Here is a 17,569-nt window from a genome sequence, read left to right as displayed (position 1 = left end):
TATGAACAGTTACAAGAGATCAATGCTGTTTACAGCTAGATATATATAATGTGCGTAAGAGTGGTGTACAGGATTAAGCGTTGGTGGAAGGGAAAAGGAAGGGGAGGACTTTCGAGGAGGATTATAACTGGTATGAAAAGCAATATTGGACGAGAATTTATGAGAACCATCTGGCTTCAGGTTCTACTGAGATACTGAGTTAAGAGAACTGGGCTCAGAATCCTGAGTATTAAGCAAGAGAATGGAAACAAACTAGCATACCACTATAACCATGAAGTGCATCACACTCTTCTACCACGGTCTCAGAGCTGGAGCCTACGCATGGTATTTATATCACAAACTCGAGTGATCAGCGTAGCAATTTAGCTCCCTGCTCCAATCATTGACCGCTTAGGTTTTAAAACATATAAACTTTAATAATTTAATCTTAAAATATTTCCTGTAGAAAACTTTTTTTTATATATACTTTTAGTTCATTTTATTTTAATTCATTTTATAGAAAACCTCACTAACAGTGCAAATTTGCCCACATTGTATGCACTATTAAGGATTTGAAAAAATGACAAGCTACTTATCTTTAAACGGCGCTTGTCTCTGGATAAGTTTTTTTCAGCAGTGCTCAAATAGTTGCACAAGCCAGTATTAAAGTTTATATGTTTTAAAACCTAAGCGGTCAATGATTGGAGCAGGGAGCTAAATTGCTACGCTGATCACTCGAGTTTGTGATATAAATACCATGCGTAGGCTCCAGTTCTGAGACCGTGGTAGAAGAGTGTGATGCACTTCATGGTTATAGTGGTATGCTAGTTTGTTTCCATTTATAATTTACTACCACTTGGGATACTTGTTTATTAAGCAAGAGAAACAGGATCATTTCCTAGTTAAGCAAAAAAGGTAGGAAAGGCACAAAAAGACAGCAACCAGGATCCTGGATGTGACTGGTGGAGGATTACATCAAGAAGGAACTGTACACCAAAGGAAGCTAATTCCGGAATGACCAGAAGTAGGTATGAAAGTAGGTATGGCTTCTAGAAGTAGGTATGAAAGTAGAAAGGAAAAAGACAGTAAAGGCAAAGTCTTTCTGGATGTGAAAGAATGTATTATATGTACTTACTAGGAGTGACCTGGGATTTGAACATTGGACCAAATACCAGGACCTTACCTCTGAGCCAACTTTTCTCAATTGAAGGTTGGAGGCTCAGAAGAACTATACTGTAAATGGAAACAGGTATATGTTCCTGTGAGTTAGAGTTGTTTCTTAGGTCTTTCTTTAGAAGTGAGAAATTGAAGAATGATATTGGCTATGTAGCAGCAGAATGTGAGAAACAACCGTGCAACCAGAGGTTGAAAATTGTGGTTAATGAAGAGAAATTTGGGTTATCCAAACTGGAGGAAGCAGGTCGTTATGAGGAATTTCCCAAAAGTAGAAGATATAAAGATTGGCGGTGGAATGGAAAGTCCACTAGCCCAGTGGGAAAGAAGTGTAAACTTATTAACAAAAGCATTCTATGTGCCTTGTAGAAATACAGGTAGGAGAAGCAAGGGGAGAGCTTTTTTTTTTTTTTAGGAAAAATGATTTTATTTTAAATTTAGTGATCAAAATGTGTCTGAATTTGTATCTGCTGTCTATATTTTACACTATGGTCCCCTTTTACTAAACCGCAATAGAGTTTTTCAACGCAGGGAGCCTATGAGCGTCGAGAGCAGTGCTGGGCATTCAGTGCAGCTCCCTGAACTAAAAACTGCCATCGTGGCCTGGTAAAAAGGGAGGGGATATTTGTCTATTTTTGTATGGTTGTTACTAAGGTGACAGTGCATAGAGTCATCTGTCGTGACCTCTTTGAAAAAACCCCAGAATAGGAATGATAATTAACATTTTCTATGCGTACAATGTGCTTTGTGTTTTGGGTTTTTTTCCCTTTTTTTATAATCTTTATTCATTTTGAAACACTTACAATAAGTGTAAACAACATAGAATATACATTTTACACTTTAGACATCACTTATAACTTTACAAGATTCATTCAGAACATTACCCACCCCTTCTAATCATTATCATTAAAGTAATTAAAAAATTTATCATATGTTCAGTTATATTATACATATTTAAAACTTAAGTTATTCATATGATAAATCAGACTTATTTATCAAACCTAAAAAAAAAACCCACCCTTCTTTCCTATTATCATCTTTATAAATAATCAATTAAAAGAGGAGAGCTCTTACTGCTTGAGGTATTTGAACAGATTCAGTACAGTGGAAGAAACTAGAAACACCAAAGTATGGTAAAAAAATATAGTACTATATAGGCCAAAATCCAACAGAGCAGTCGTTGGATCTTTGAATAAGGAATGCATATTAACTGCATACATGGTAGGTCCTAAGGAATAAAGGAGGTCATACGCATATCATAATGAATGGAGTGTGAAAGCCATAGAGTAGTAATCAGTGGAACAAGAAACTAATGAATAAATATTACAAGGGTAGAAACATGCGTTCGAGTAGGCTTGAGCTGTTGTTAAGGTAATTAGGTACAAGGTGCCAATGTTGGGTTTGGGGCTTTTATTTACTCCATAGAGAGTAGCAAAAAAATGCAAAATGCTGGTTATATTTCAAGGTGTTGTAGCGGGATATAAAAGTATTACCGCTCTGGAATTAGAGTAATATGGATGTCTCAGTTTGAAATATTGGTGTTAGCAATACTGGGTAGGTAATACATATCATGGATGAAGAAACTTGTGAAGAAAGCCTTATGGAATGCCCAAGAATATGAGGTGCGTGTACCTATAAATGAATAGGCAGAGGCCAGTAAGAGGTCTAGAAATTATGAAACTAGACCATAGATGAGAACAGGTTAGACCTGTAAGGAGATAAGAACATCATTACTAGAATGTGTAAGTGGCTTCCTCCTCCGCTACAGCCACTCCCAGTCCACCAAATTCTTTAGAATAAAGAAGCAGTTGGAGTAGAAGTCTGAGCTTGACATGCAAGGAACATATATATATATTTATACATATATACACACATTTTATACCAGCTCAACAGGTGGTCGGTAGGGTGAGATATTCTAAAGGAAGTATGGAACGCCTCCATAAAGCATAGTCAATATCCTCTAGGTCTACCTGACAAGGTTGAAGAACCTGATTTATTCTGTGAAGTATCTGGGCAAACTTGCCTATGGCAAGGGAAAAACATGTTGAATGTATGTAGAGCCATGGAAGTTTCACATGGCGATCTTGGACATTAATATCAAAGTTTCACAAGGCGATCGTGGGCATTAATGTCAAGGACATGGGAAGACGAAGAGATGAATCTGATGGAGGTCTGAAGATTCCAGAAGATAAGAATCTAGACTGAAGGGGAGTTCATGTTGACTAGTATGCACCCCCCATCTTCCTCCCTGTGGGAGCTTACACTTTTCTCTAGGGTCTTTGGAGGTGCTTTGGCATTGTTCCTGGGCCACAGAGATGTTCTGTAGCGGAGGAGTGTGGAACAATTAGAACAGAAGAAAAGGTGATCCAATCTTAAAGACAATCTATCCCTGTAGTGGATCCTTATGGTTAAAAGTAGAGTTGTTGGTGATGGGTAGAAGAGGTGATCCATCTTTAATAGGTTCTACACCCATGTTGGATTCCTCTATGGAAAAGCTCAGGAAGTGAGAAATATAAGAGGCGTTCCATCCTTAATAGACTCTATACCCATGATGAAACCCTCTGATTTACAGGTTTGGTTATGATAATCAGAGGAGGCAATCTAGCTTTAAAAAGACTTTACAGCCATAGTGGATCCCTCTGATTCCTCTTAATAGTGCTCTCAATGCGAGTGTGCACAGCAGAGAACAACTAGAAGCATAAGTCTTTGGATAGCATCCTCGACTTTGTCCCCAAAGAGCTCTTCACCATGACAGGGAATATTTCTAAACAATCCTGAACGTTAACATCCATGTCAGAGACTCACAGCCATGCAAGATGTCTCATTCAATGCATGAAAAGCTGATCTTGCCACAAACTTTCTGGTTTTGAGTAGGCTATCAGTAGTCTCCTGAAAACTCTGGAAGTTGCTCTGGCTATGTTCTCTAGAAGCATGTCAAAAAGACTGAGCTGGTTTTTGAGGAGCTAAAGTCTGAGGCTTCTGTGTGGACCCAATGTTCACAGGAGGAGATGGTCAAAGTTGAATCGAGAAATAGGGTTCTCGGTACCGGAAGTGCTCAGATAAATGTTGTCTGTTAGTCGTGGTCTGCCGGTACTGGTAGGTAGATCAATGAACGGTACCACAATGATGTACTATGCTGAGGATAGGCCAGTACTGAGGGAGACAACTGATGGAGGAACTGATGCTGGTCGTTGTAGGTTGAGTCACAGGAATAGCAATGGTACCGATGTAATAACTAGAATCAGTATCGAGCCTCAATAGAGTTAAAAGAGCACAGAACGAGGATAGAATAGTACCATACAACCTCTGAAGCTATTTAAGCTGGGCTGGTACCGAGTAGGAAGAGAGAGCATCAAGGACAACTTTGTTGTAATTGCATGGCCAGCCCTACACCGTACAGTTACGGCTGCATATGGTGAAGTGGATATGGTACCATGTGCTATGAAACAAGACCATAGGTATAGTAAGGTGTCGAAGTATTGGTAACCCCAAGAAGAGGCATGCTTCAGAAATGACAGCCTGCTTAAATGTATGAAGGTGTCTATGAGAGACATGCAAGCATCAAATGACTCAATGCTGGAAATGCCTGTGATGCTGGTGATGATATTGATGACAATGTCAATGTCCACTGGTACCGATAGGAATCGATACTGCATATAAGTCCAAGTTGCTGGGTACCCGACACCGGGCCTAATATCTTCTCATAAAAATAAATATGAAAGAACAGAAACAAAACATTTTGTTGTTTGTTGGAGTGATGTTGATGTTGGTTTTTTTTTAATTTAGCCCTGGAAGATTGAGAACAGATCCAGCAGGAAAAAGCAGAGCACCATGGGTCGAGTAAAAAGTAGTCTGAAAAACTGTTGACGCCATCAGTAGGGACAAAAGCTTTAAAATTGCCTATAAGCCCCAATGGTGAACATAAGTAAATTTTGTAGAAAAGTAAAAGGTTTAAAAGAAAAAACAACTAAGAAGAAGAAAATAATGAAAATAGTGAATAATGAAACAGAAAGCCAAACTTGACTGGACGAAGTCCAAATATGTCTTCTTCACTCTGCAGAAAACAAAAAACTGACAACCTCACGAGTTGCATTGAGTAGCAAGACACTTGCGCATGCGCAGTGCGGGCAGTCTCAAAGCTTTCTAAAGCTTAAAGTACAGTATACTTAAGCCCTGACTTACCGGGCTTCATGGATGACGTCATCTATCTGTGAGAATATGCTGCTGCCTGCTTGTTCTGGGATATTCTTTCTGCTTTGCCATAAAACCTTCCACTAATTAAACTTAGGGGGTTAAGTTTTATCTAATTCCACAACACAGAGCACAGTGTCACTATTGCACAAGTATTTTCAAATCATGATTTTCATGTCCATTTTAGGAATTCTTTTTCTTGAAGTAGTCCAGAAAGATTAAAATTAGAGACAAACAAAGGCTTGCTATTTTTGACTGTGATTTTAAATTATGTGGTGAAATTTATGGGCATGTAGTTGGGAATCACTTCAAAATGAATCCATAGAAAAACAACAAAGTACCTGTATTATTTTTGGTTATAAATCTACATAGATAAGGGACACTGTTATTTTTCTTTGGATTTATTTTAAAGCAATTCTCAATTGCATTCCCATTATTTCTTTGCCTTGAATTCTGTTTCCATCTGGCTAAAGAGCACGTTTCCTATGAAATCCTAATATATTGATATATATTAGAGAGAGAGAGAGAGAGATTGAGATAGATCTGTGAACATGAACTATACTCTCCCCATGGTTGATTCTATATTCAATGAGCAAAGAGTAAAATCAGGAAAGATGAAAGGGAATTAAAAGAAAAAACCTCCGACCCGACATTACAAAAAAAATTAAAAGATGCTAAAGATGAAAACAAAATACTGTTATGAATTTAAATATGGGCATTTTGATGGAAACTAGGTCTTGGTTTTAAATTCATAACTCACCATCTCAAAACCACTTCTTTTCATCCGCCTGCAGGACTTGAGGTAAGTGCGTATACGTTTTCTGGCACGCTCTTGATACTCAGGGAATTGTCGCCTGCATGAGTCAATGATAGCCTGGATCTTTTCTTTGGGCTGCTTAGAGATTGGGACCATTCGGTCTAAGTTTTCATCTACAAACAGCCTGACAAACATCTGTTGGCAAGAGGGAGACAGAGGAGAAGGGGTTGGAAGAGGGCTGCTCTCTTCTCTTTCTACCTTTCTGCCTTGTTTATTGATTGGAAAATATTTTTCTCTTTTTCATACTGAAAATAAATGTTTGCAGTTAAGATGCCAGAAACCCCAGGAAACATAAGCCATAGCTAAGTTGGAAAAAAGAGAAACCGAAACGGTGTGGTTTGTTTTGTGCAAAAATGAATCACAAATAGTAAAATAGAACATCCCCTACCAGTAATTTATGATTGTTAAAATAATTTCTCCTCTATCTTACTGTGCTCCTAAAATGAAGAATGGATATTTTAGTTACATATATTTACATATATTAAGGTAGAAATAATGACTATCTGTCTCAAAATACCTCTAAACATTAGGAATTTGTAATTTTTTAACCTACTTATAGAGAACAAGAAAACTCACAAAATTCCTTCATTTTCCCTTTGTTACAAGACTGGGTCATTCCCTATCAGTTCTACATAAAACTGTCATTTTGCAATGTGTTGAATATACAGTATGTGTAATCCTTCTATAAATTAAAGGAGTAAATATACCTATAAACTGTCAGATACATCAACAAATAACAACATATTAGTAATCCAGAGACATATAGCAACACTCTTTTTGCTAAGCAACTTACATTGAAAGCTTTCAGACGTTCAACTTCTACCCCATCAGACTCGATCTTCTCTGCATCTTCATGTTCATCATGGTCATCCTCATCTTCATCACCACGGTTTAAGGACAGATCTTCAGCACCTCCGCCTACACTGTCATTCTTGCCAGAGTCATAGCTTGAGTAGCTATGTGCTGGGGACTGAGATTGTAAAAAGAAAAGATGAATTTTCCTTTAAAATATGCACTGCAAAATATACCAAGAAAATATATCACAGTAAAATTAACTACTTTAGACTAAATTCCTACTTGAAGAGACCTTATCGAGGTTGAAAACTAATGGCCTCTTTTACATAGCCACGCAGCCCCATCTCTATGGGCTTCGGGGCCGTTAGCGTAGCGCAGCCGCTAGCGCAGCTTTGTAAAAGAGGCCGTATCTACAAATCATAGTAATTTGTGTTAAACTATAGTACAGTAGCAAAAATATCTAAATTCAAGCAACAGGTTTAGCCAATCTTACCCCCTCCTTAACTAATGCATAGCGCGGGTTTTAGCGCTCAAAGGAATTCTATGAGCGTCGGAGCAGTTACCATTGCTGCCAGCACTAAAACCCGTGCTACACATTTGTAAAGGAAGGGATTAATGAGCCACCTTTTCTTATTGCCAAGTCACTGGTTATATTGCCAGTCAGCTTGTTGTAGTATAAAACATCTCTTAAAATTTCAACATTTAAAAAAATACAAAAGGCAAAAATAAATTTAAGCCATAATTAAATGCCTGGCAATGAATTTCATATGGATAACAATTTTTTCTTTTAATCATCTTTATTTTACCAACACTGCACATGTGACCTTGAATGTTGCAGATAATTCATTCATAGGACCTCGGGGAGAAAGGGAGTCTTAGTCATTGGACAATAGTGATACCTACTGACCATGTATCAGGTTATTGGAGGAGTTGTGATCTATGGCCCCAAGGTGAAAGCTCTTACTGGGTGTTGTCTACAGACCTCCGACTCAATCGCAGCAAACTGACAAAGATCTGATTACATATATACAAACGTTGGGAAAGAATGGAGAGGTGCTGCTGCTGGGTGATTTCAACCTGCCGGATGCAGACTGGAAAGTTCCATCTGTGGAATCGGAAAGAAGTAGAGAGATTGTGGATGCCTTTCAAGGAGCTCTGCTCAGACAAATGGTGATGGAATCCAAGAGAGAAAAAGCGAAACTAGATCTGGTGCTCACAAATGGTTAAAGTGTCTCTAATGTTCGAGTGGGGGCCCACTTGGGAAGTAGTGATCACTATACTGTTTGGTTCGATATAATGGCCAAAGAGGAGGATAGCCGCACAAAACTCAAAATCCTAGATTTCAAACGTGCGGACTTTAGTAGCATGGGAGAGTACTGACCTTTATGTGAAGAAAATAAATAAAAACAAGAGAAAAAAAGGAAACCGATATGGTTCCCCAAACTAATGGCAGAAAAAATAAAGGCAAAAGAATTGGCATTCGTGAAATATTAAAAAACTGAAGAAGAGAAGTACAGAAAGGAATATCGGATGATACTGGAAGAAGTCAAGCGCAAGTGGAAGAGCAAATGGCTATAAATATAAGAAAGGGAGACAAAAATTTTTTCAGGTATATTAGTGAAAGGAGGATGAAAAAAAATGGAATTATGAGACTGAAAGAAGGTATGAACCGCTATGTGGAGAGTGATGAGGAAAATGCAAATGTGCTAAACAAATACTTCTGTTCGGTGTTCATAAAGAAAAACATGGAGAAGGACTGCGATTGGTCAGCAAAGTTACACCTGAGAATGGAATGAATACTGCACCGTTCACGTAAGAAAGTGTTTATGAACAACTTGAAAAACTGAAGGTGGACAAAGCTATGGGACTGGACAGGATCCATCCCAGGATATTGAGGGAACTCCGAGAGATTCTGGCGGATCCTCTTAATCTGTTCAATAAATCTTTAGAGAAGGGAGAGGTTCCATGAGACTGGAGAAGAGCGGATGTGGTCCCTCTTCACAAAAGTGGTTGTAGAGATGAAGCGGGAAACTAAAGGCCGGTAAGTCTCACTTCAGTTATTGAAAAAATAATGGAAACGTTGCTGAAGGAAAGGATAGTGAAATCCTTAGAATCTAATGGATTACAAGATCCAACACAACATGGGTTTACTAAAGGTAAATCGTGCCAAACGAATCTGATTGAATTCTTTGACTGGGTGACCAGAGGACTGGATCAAGGATAATAATAATAATAATAACTTTATTCTTGTATACCGCCATACCCAGTGAGTTCTAGGCGGTTCACATTAATTAGACATGGTAACATGCAGTTAAATATTAACTGAACAGATTTACATTAATTAAACATAGTTACATGCAGTTAAGTATTAATTAAACAGTTTTACGTAGAGTTAAGTGTTCAATTAAATAGGGATGCGGGCAACGAAGTAGATAAAATTGGGGAGAAGGATAGAATGGATCAGGGGGTGGGGGTGGGGCAGGATAAAAAAGGGGGGTGGGGCAGGGTTCTTTGAGGAGGGGGCAATTAAGTGTCGTGGCGTTGGAAGAAGTGTGTTTTGAGTAGTTTTCTAAAGCTGAGGTAGGTTGGAGCCTCGAGGATTGATTGGGCAATCCATGGGTTTAGTTTGGCGGCCTGGAAGGCGAGGGTTTTGCTGAAGAATTTATTGGAGTGGCAGAGTTTTAGGGAGGGGAAAGCAAATAGCTGGATTCTGCGGGAGTTCTTGTTTCTGTGATTCAGGATGAAGTGTGGGTTGATGTAGTTTGGGGCTAGGCCGAGGATGTGCGCTAGATGTAATTTACTTAGATTTCAGCAAAGCCTCATAGGAGGCTCTTAAACAAACTCTGTGGGCTGAAGTTAGAGCCCAAAGTGGTGAACTGGATCAGAAACTGGTTGACGGACAGACGCCAGAGGGTAGTGGTAAATGGAATTCCCTCAGAGGAAGGACAGGTGAGTAGTGGAGTGCTTCAAGGCTCGGTGCTGGGACCAATTATGTTCAATATGCTTGTGAGTGACATTGCTGAAGGGTTAGAAGGTAAGGTTAACCTTTTTGCGGATGATACCAAGATTTGTAACAGAGTGGACACCCTGGGGGAGTGGAAAACATGAAAAAGGATCTACAAAAGTTGGAAGAATGGTCTAATGTCTGGCAACTAAAATTCAATGCTAAGAAGTGCAGAGTGATGCATTTGGGGGGGATAGAAATCTGAGGGAACCGTATGTGTTGGGAGGTGAGAGGCTAATAAGCACAGATGGAGAGTGGGACCTTGGGGTGATTGTTTCTGAGGATCTAAAGATATCTAAACAGTGTGATAAGGGGGTGGTTGCAGCCAGAAGAATGCTAGGATGTATAGAAAGAGGAATAACCAGCAGAAGGGAGGTGTTGATGCCTCTGTATAGGTCGTTGGTGAGGCCGCACTTGGAGTATTGTGCTCAGTTTTGGAGGCTGTATCTGGTGAAGGATAAAAAAAGACTTGAAGCAGTCCAGAGGAAGACGATGAAAATGGTAAAGAGGTTTGAACCAACAGAATATGAGAAGAGACTGGAAGACTTAAATATGTATACTCTGGAGGAGAAGAAGGACAGGGGAGATATGACACAGATGTTTAAATACTTGAAAGGCATTAATATAGATCCAAATCTTTTCCAGAGAAAAAAAAATGATAAAACTAGAGGACATAATTTGAGGTTACAGGGAGGAAGAGTTAGGAGCAATGTTAGGAAATTCTTCTTCACGGAGAGGGTGGTAGATGCCTGGAATGCATTCCCAAGGGAAGTGGTGGAGAGGAAAACGGTGATGGAATTCCAAAAGCATGGGATAAAAATACAGCATCTCCAATTAGAAAATGAAGGATGTAAAGAAAGAACTAAGGCCGGTATTGGACTGACCTGCACAGTCTGTGCTCCACATATGGTGATTCGGTGTAGGATGGGCTGGGGTGGGCATCAATGTGAACTCCACTAATATGGAACAGGAGAATGTTACTGGCCAGATTTTGCGGTAGATGTCTTGCAAACAACGGGATGGTTGGATTGAGTTTGGACGGCAACTGCAGCATTTGGAACCTAGGACAATACCAGACTTTACAGTCTATGGCCCAGAAATATCAAAGAGACAAGTTAATCTAATCTTGTATTTTTTAATGAGTATAACTTATGAGCAGACTGGATGGACCATTCAGGTCTTTATCTGCCATCATTTACTATGTTACTATGTTACCGGAATGGGAGGTGGGTGGGTAGAAAAGTACTGAGTAAATGTCAATGAAGACATACAGCATTATAGCCCAGTAAGGGCTGAATCCAATTGTCCTTTAAATCCTAGAAGTGACCTGGCTAGAAAGCAAAAGTAACAATGTTAGGCTCCACTACAAAACTGTATTCTTCAACATTGACAATGTGAGCACTGACAAACATTGCTCTTTGGGCTGTTTCTGTGCTAAAACAATGATAGCCTGCCATGGTAGCATAATGCTGCAGCCAAGTAATGTAGAATCAGTTAACTAACAATAGCCGGACTTCCGGTGTGCTCTCCCGTCGAATAGCTGCCTGAACATGTGAGCTCCTGACGTGTTGCACAATAATAGTTCGAGTTTGGATAACGTACTTCTTATTGCGTGGTTTTTCTCAGCATTAGTAAGAAAATAACTACTGTAGATATGAAAAAAGGTAAAGGAAAGGGGCAACTTAACTTACTTTCTACTCTAAAAAGGTTGAAATTTAACCCGCCGTCTCCCGATAAAACCAAAAGGCCTGATACCTGAGATTCAGCAGATGATAACATCAGGTCAGAGCTTCGTATCGTCAAAGAAATGCTTAACAATCATATGGCGATTTCGAGAGACATGAGATCTAAACTCGAACAAATACAAACACAGCTAGCTAACTCTCAACAGAATTTGGAATCCTTAACGACCAGAACTTCTAAGATTGAAGACACGCTGCCTCAAATACAACTGAATACTATGGCAATTAAAAAGCTCAAAGACGATCTGGAGGATCTAGAGGCAGACGCAATAACATCCTTATACTCAGTATCATCGTATGACATTTTTTCTCACAAAATGGATTCCTAAGTATCTGGATATCAACTTCACATTGTCACTTGAATTTGAGAGAGCCTATCGCTCTCCGTCGAAGCGAAATCCTCTCCAGCAAAAAGGCAAACCTTTCCTTCTAACCTTTCAGCAATGTCACTCACAAACATATTGAACAGGATTGGCCCTAGCACCGAACCCTGAGGGACACCCTTACTCACCTTTCCTTCCTCTGAACGACTTCCATTAACTACCACCCTCTGGCATCTGTCCATCAACCAGTTTCTAATCCAGTTCTCCACTTTGGTTTCTAACTTCAGCCCTTCAAGTTTGTTCAAAAGCTTCCTATGAGGAATCGTGTCAAAGGTTTTGCTGAAATCTAAGTAAATTACATCTAGCATATGTCCTTGATCTAGTTCTCTGGTCAGCCAATCAAAAAATTCAATCAGATTTGTTTGACAAGATTTACCTTTAGTAAAGCCATGTTGCCTCAGATCCTGTAACTCATTAGATTCTAGGAAGTTCACTATCCTCTCTTTCAGCAATACTTCCATTATTTTTCCAACAACCGAACTGAGGATTACCATTCTGAAGTTTCCCACTTCATCCCTGTGACTACTTTTTTGAATAGGGGCCACATCCACTCTTCTCCAATCCCCAGGAACCAACCCGTCTCTAGAGATTTCTTGAAGAAGTCTTTTTTTTATATTTATATCTTTTATTATTTTCAATTTAAATTCCAAGTATTACACTTGTACAGAAAGCAAGAATAGAGTAGATATCAAATACAATACAAATGTAAATCCTAAATTAACAAATATACTATTTATGCTCAAGTCCTCAAATTGAGATCCAAGAATTAAAGAAAATTGGCGAAATTATAAAGAAAAATAATATTAATTTTAAGAAACTGAGAGCTATAGCAATGAGATGAGGTCATAATATCCAAATTATAGGGCTCAAAGATTATTAGCATTCAGACGAGACATTGCCACAAAATTTGTCAGTTGTAATGGTTCAAAAAACACATATTTAAGAGTACGGTAATACACAATATATCTACACGGGTGTCTCAAATAAAAAGTTGCCCCCAAAGATAAAACCTCAGGTTTCAAGAGAAGAAATTCACGGCGGCCTTTGCGTCTCCCGTGCTAAATCTGGAAACATTTGTATTTTGTAACCAAGAAAACTTTTTTGTCTATTTTTAAAGTAAAGTTTTAACAACCATGTTTTATCAATTGGCAAAGCTAAAGTAATGATCATAGTGGCTGGTGATGCTAAATCCTTCTCAGATGTTTCTAAAATCTGTGAAATGTTTAAGGGTTCTTGATCTGAAGATTTTACTTTTTGTTGTTGATTTTGTTCTTTATCAGGCAAATAATAAACCCGTGAAAATGGTGGTAATGATTCTTCAGGTATCTCCAAATTTTCCACTAGATATCTTTTAAGCATATCTCTAGGTGTTACCAACTCAAGTCTTGGAAAGTTAATTAACCTTAAATTGTTGCTACGTGAATTGTTCTCAAACATTTCAATCTTCTTCCTTAGGTTAATATTGTCTTTAACTAAAGTCTCTTGCATTTGTTTCAATGTTACAATTTCTTTTTCTATTTTTTGAATGGATGAGTTAGAAGTGTTCATTTCTTTTCTTAAATTCTTCAGTTCTTTATTATGTTCCTTAATTTTCCCTTCAATTTGTTGAAATGTAGGAGTAATATTTTTAACAAAACCAGCCATTAAGTCCCAAATAGAATCTAAAGTCACTTCTGCAGGTTTAATCAGTACAATTGGAGTTTGTGTAAATGTGAAGTGCTCACAGTCCTGAAGTCCTTCGGGGGTTGTCGTCTGTCCTTCCCCCTCATATTGAGATGGTGTTCCCCCAGATATCTCCATGGGGGCCCTAGAAAGGTGGGCCCCAACCTCCAAACTCTCCAATAGATCCTTCCTTGCCTCTGGAGAGGAGAAAACCACTGAATCCAGGGTTTCCCCGCCCCTGGGAGAGCTGGTTGTCTGAGGCTGCGGGGGCAGTGCCCTAACGTCGGGGCTCAGTGTAGTATCGGGCCCAGGAGTATCCACAATGGGTTCGCCTCCCTGTGTCCCCAGCAGGCCGCCATCCGACGTCGCTGTGACCTCCTGCATGCGCCGCAGAAGATCCTGTATGTTCCCGAGACCTGGAGCTCCAGAACGCCGCGAGGTAGAGTTGAAGAAGTCTTTAATAGGACCCACCAGAACCTCTCTGAGCTCCCTCAGTATCCTGGAATGGATCCTGTCCAGTCCCATTGCTTTGTCCACCATCAGTTTTTCAAATTGTTCATAAACTTCCCCTTTTTCTCACTTTCCTCCATGAACGGCGCACAATCTACTCCATTTTCCTGTATAACTTTGCCGGACAATCTCGGTCATTCTCTAGGATTTTCTTCCGTAAACACAGAGCAGAAGTACCGTATTTTTCACTACAGCACTTTTTTATCTCTTGGGCCTGCCGCCGCTTTCTGAATGGTGGCGTTAGTTCTTGCGGCCCCATGAAGTATTTTGTGCAACCCTGGTTGAGGGCGATGGAGTGTTTTCCTCTGCTGCCCCCAGGTGTTCACCATCTTGCCAGCTCCCTCCTCTGTCTTGCTGCAGCATTTGCACATTTGTGCAGCCCCAGAAACATTTTTTTCGGCCAATGCGGCCCAGGGAAGCCAAAAGGTTGGACAACTCTGGCTTAGCACGTTTACTTTTTCCTCATCACTCTCCACATATCGGTTCCTAGCATCTTTTAGGCCTCCTTTTACAAAACTGCAATAGCAGTTTCTAGCGAGAAGAGCTGCACTGAATTGAGTTCCTATGAGCATCGGGAGAAGCGCAGGCCATTCAGCGTGGCTCCCTGCACTAGAAATTGCTATCGTAGTTTTGTACAAGAGGGGGTTAGTTTAGCAATTCCATTTTTCATCTTCCTCCTTTCACTGATATATCTGAAAAAAATTAGTCTCCATTTTTTACATTTTTAGCCATTTGCTCTTCCGCCAGCGCTTTCGCTAGATGTATCTCCCTCTTGGCTTCTTTCAGTTTCACCCGGTAATCCTTTCTGTACTCCTCTTCTTGTTTTTTTTTTATATTTCAGGAACACCACCTCTTTTGTCTTTATTTTCTCCACCACTAGTTTAGAGAACCATGTCGGTTTCCTTTTTCTTTTGTTTTTATTTATTTTCTTCACATAAAGGTCCGTAGCCATTTTTTATGGCTCCTTTCAGCTTAGACCACTGTTTATCCACTTCTCTTATGTCCTCCCATCCTAACCTAATCTAATCTAATTTAATCCTTAGGTTTGTATACCGCATCATCTCCACGTTCGTAGAGCTCGGCGTGGTTTACAGTAGATGAAATAGGAAGGAACTACAACAAAGGGTTAGAGATAAAAGTATGAAGAATATTTAGAGGACTTGGGATGCCAGATATGAAGAGTTTTTGAGGATTTGGGATACCAAAGTTGGAGAGAGGCTTACATTTTTGAGAAAAGCCAGGTTTTCAGATGTTTGCGGAAAACTTGGAGAGAGCTCAAGTTCTGAAGAGGGGAGGTAAGGTTGTTCCAGAGCTCAGTGATTTTGAAGGGGAGGGAGGTCCCTAGCTTTCCTGTATGGGAAATGCCTTTTAGCGAGGGGAAGGATAGTTTTAATTTGTAGGAGGGTCTGGTGGTATTAGGGTTTGAGGAATTCCAAGAAAGAGGGATAAAGGGAGGGAGGATACCGTGTAGGATTTTGAAAGCTAAACAGGCGCATTTAAAGTGGACCCTGGCGATTATCGGAAGCCAGTGAAGCTTGGATAGGAGCGGGGAGACATGGTCAAATTTACTTTTAGCGAAGATGAGCTTGGCCAAGGCATTCTGAATCCGCTGAAGTCTGTGGAGGTTTTTCTTAGTTAGGCTTAAGTAGATAGAGTTGCAATAGTCCAATCTGGAAAGGATGATGGATTGGACAAGGAGGGTAAAATGTTTTTGATGGAAGCAGGATCTAACTTTCCTCAGCATGTGAAGGCTGAAAAAGCATTTTTTTACCAAGGTTTAGAGGTGGTCATTGAAGGACAATGTGGAATCAATGATGACGCCCAAGACATTGCTTGAGAACTCAAGAAGCAGAGTGGAGCCAGAGGGTAGTGGGATGGAGGTGGGTAGTTGGTCTAGTTTTGGGCTGAGCCAAAGAAGTCTTGTTTTGGACTCGTTCAGTTTCATTTGCACAGTGTGGGCCTAGGATTGTAGGTTCATTATACAAGAGGATATGTTCTTAGACAGGTTGGTGAGGTTCGAATCGGTCTCGAGGAGGACAAGGATGTCGTCAGCATAAGTGTAAATTGTTTCAAGGGGGATAGATGGATGAGTTTTAGGGAAGACATATAGATGTTGAAAAGAATAGGAGATAGGGGAGAGCCTTGCGGGACTCCACAATTCGGTTTCCAGGGGGAGGATGAGGTGCCATTCATGTTGACAATGTAAGAACGAGAGCGGAGGAATTTAGAGAAACAGTCTAGGACTGTGGAGTCAATGCTTATCTCAGAGAGTTGGTAAACAAGAATATCATGGTGGACAACGTCGAAAGCAGCGGAGAGGTCAAATTGTAAGAGGACGGCAAACTTGTTTCGAGAGTGAAGTTGTTGAACCTTTGAGATCAGGGAGGACAGTAGGGATTCGGTGCTGAAGTTAGGACGAAAGCCATATTGATAGGGTAGAAGAATAGAGAATCTCTCTAAGTATGATGAGAGTTGGGTAGAAATGATGGACTCTAGCATCTTGGTTAGGAGAGGGATATTTATAATTGGGCGATAGCTGGATGGTATGGAAGGGTCAAGGTCAGATTTTTTCAGTAGTGGGGTCAAGGCAATATGGCCCATTTCTGGGGAGAAAAGACCCGACTGAAGAGTGGAGTTTATGAGATTTGTGATGGAAGAGATGGCCTGTGCGGGAATATTCTCGTATAGGTAGGAGGGGAATGGGTCCAAGGAACAGTTTGAGGCAGAGATTGAGGACCAGGGATTCAGATACGCGCTCAAAGGTAGTCCAGGATCTGTCAGCTGGGATAGGGTTGGAGACCTTTAGGGTGGGAATGGAATCTGTGGGCACCAGGGAGTTGTAGGAGATTGAGGAAGGGAAGGAGCATCTCAAGGTAGAGACCTTATCGTTGAAGAATTCTGCTAGAACATCGGCTGAGGGAGAGGAGGGGAGCACGGTGGGGTCTCTTTTGGAGGTTAGGGAGCGCCAGATGTTGAATAGTGTACTACTTTGATTGTTGGATCTGGAGATTTTATCATCGTAAAAGTTCTTTCTTGCTTTTTTTAGCGCTGTATTGTATAGCTTGATATTGACTCTCCAGGACTGTCTGTCTATGGGACATTTTGATTTTTTCCATATGTGCTACAGAGCTCGACATTTCTGTTTTAGTTCTCTGTGATATGGGAGGTACCAAGGGGCCTTGCGGGGGTAGGAGATGGATTTAGTGGAGAGAGGGGCGAGGGAAAGGTAGGTGGATTCGGAGAGAGCGACCCAGTTATGCCAGTTAGTACCTGAATCTGCAGGCTTAGGGGCAGAGGAGGATAGATTGAGAAA

The 17,569-nt window shown here is 40.2% G+C and overlaps 1 protein-coding gene across 4 annotated transcripts in view; it reads right to left on the bottom strand.

Moving 5' to 3' along the window:
• The window catches only part of NOL4 (nucleolar protein 4), a 664,456-nt gene that overhangs the window by 113,379 nt on the left and 533,508 nt on the right, over positions 1–17,569 (bottom strand). For 3 of the 4 annotated variants that reach the window (XM_033934882.1, XM_033934884.1, XM_033934885.1), the window contains 2 exons: positions 6,954–7,130; positions 6,104–6,295 (listed from right to left, as the gene is read on the bottom strand). In XM_033934882.1, coding sequence (XP_033790773.1) covers positions 6,104–6,295; positions 6,954–7,130 — 369 coding nt within the window. The remainder of the gene's footprint in view (positions 1–6,103; positions 6,296–6,953; positions 7,131–17,569) is intronic. The other variant, XM_033934883.1, reaches the window with a different exon arrangement.

Source organism: Geotrypetes seraphini, chromosome 2 (genome assembly GCF_902459505.1).
Source record: "Geotrypetes seraphini chromosome 2, aGeoSer1.1, whole genome shotgun sequence".
NCBI classification, from domain to species: Eukaryota; Metazoa; Chordata; class Amphibia; order Gymnophiona; family Dermophiidae; genus Geotrypetes; species Geotrypetes seraphini.
The sequence above is the reverse complement of the archived record's forward strand: the minus strand, read 5'-3'. Positions and strand labels throughout refer to the sequence as shown.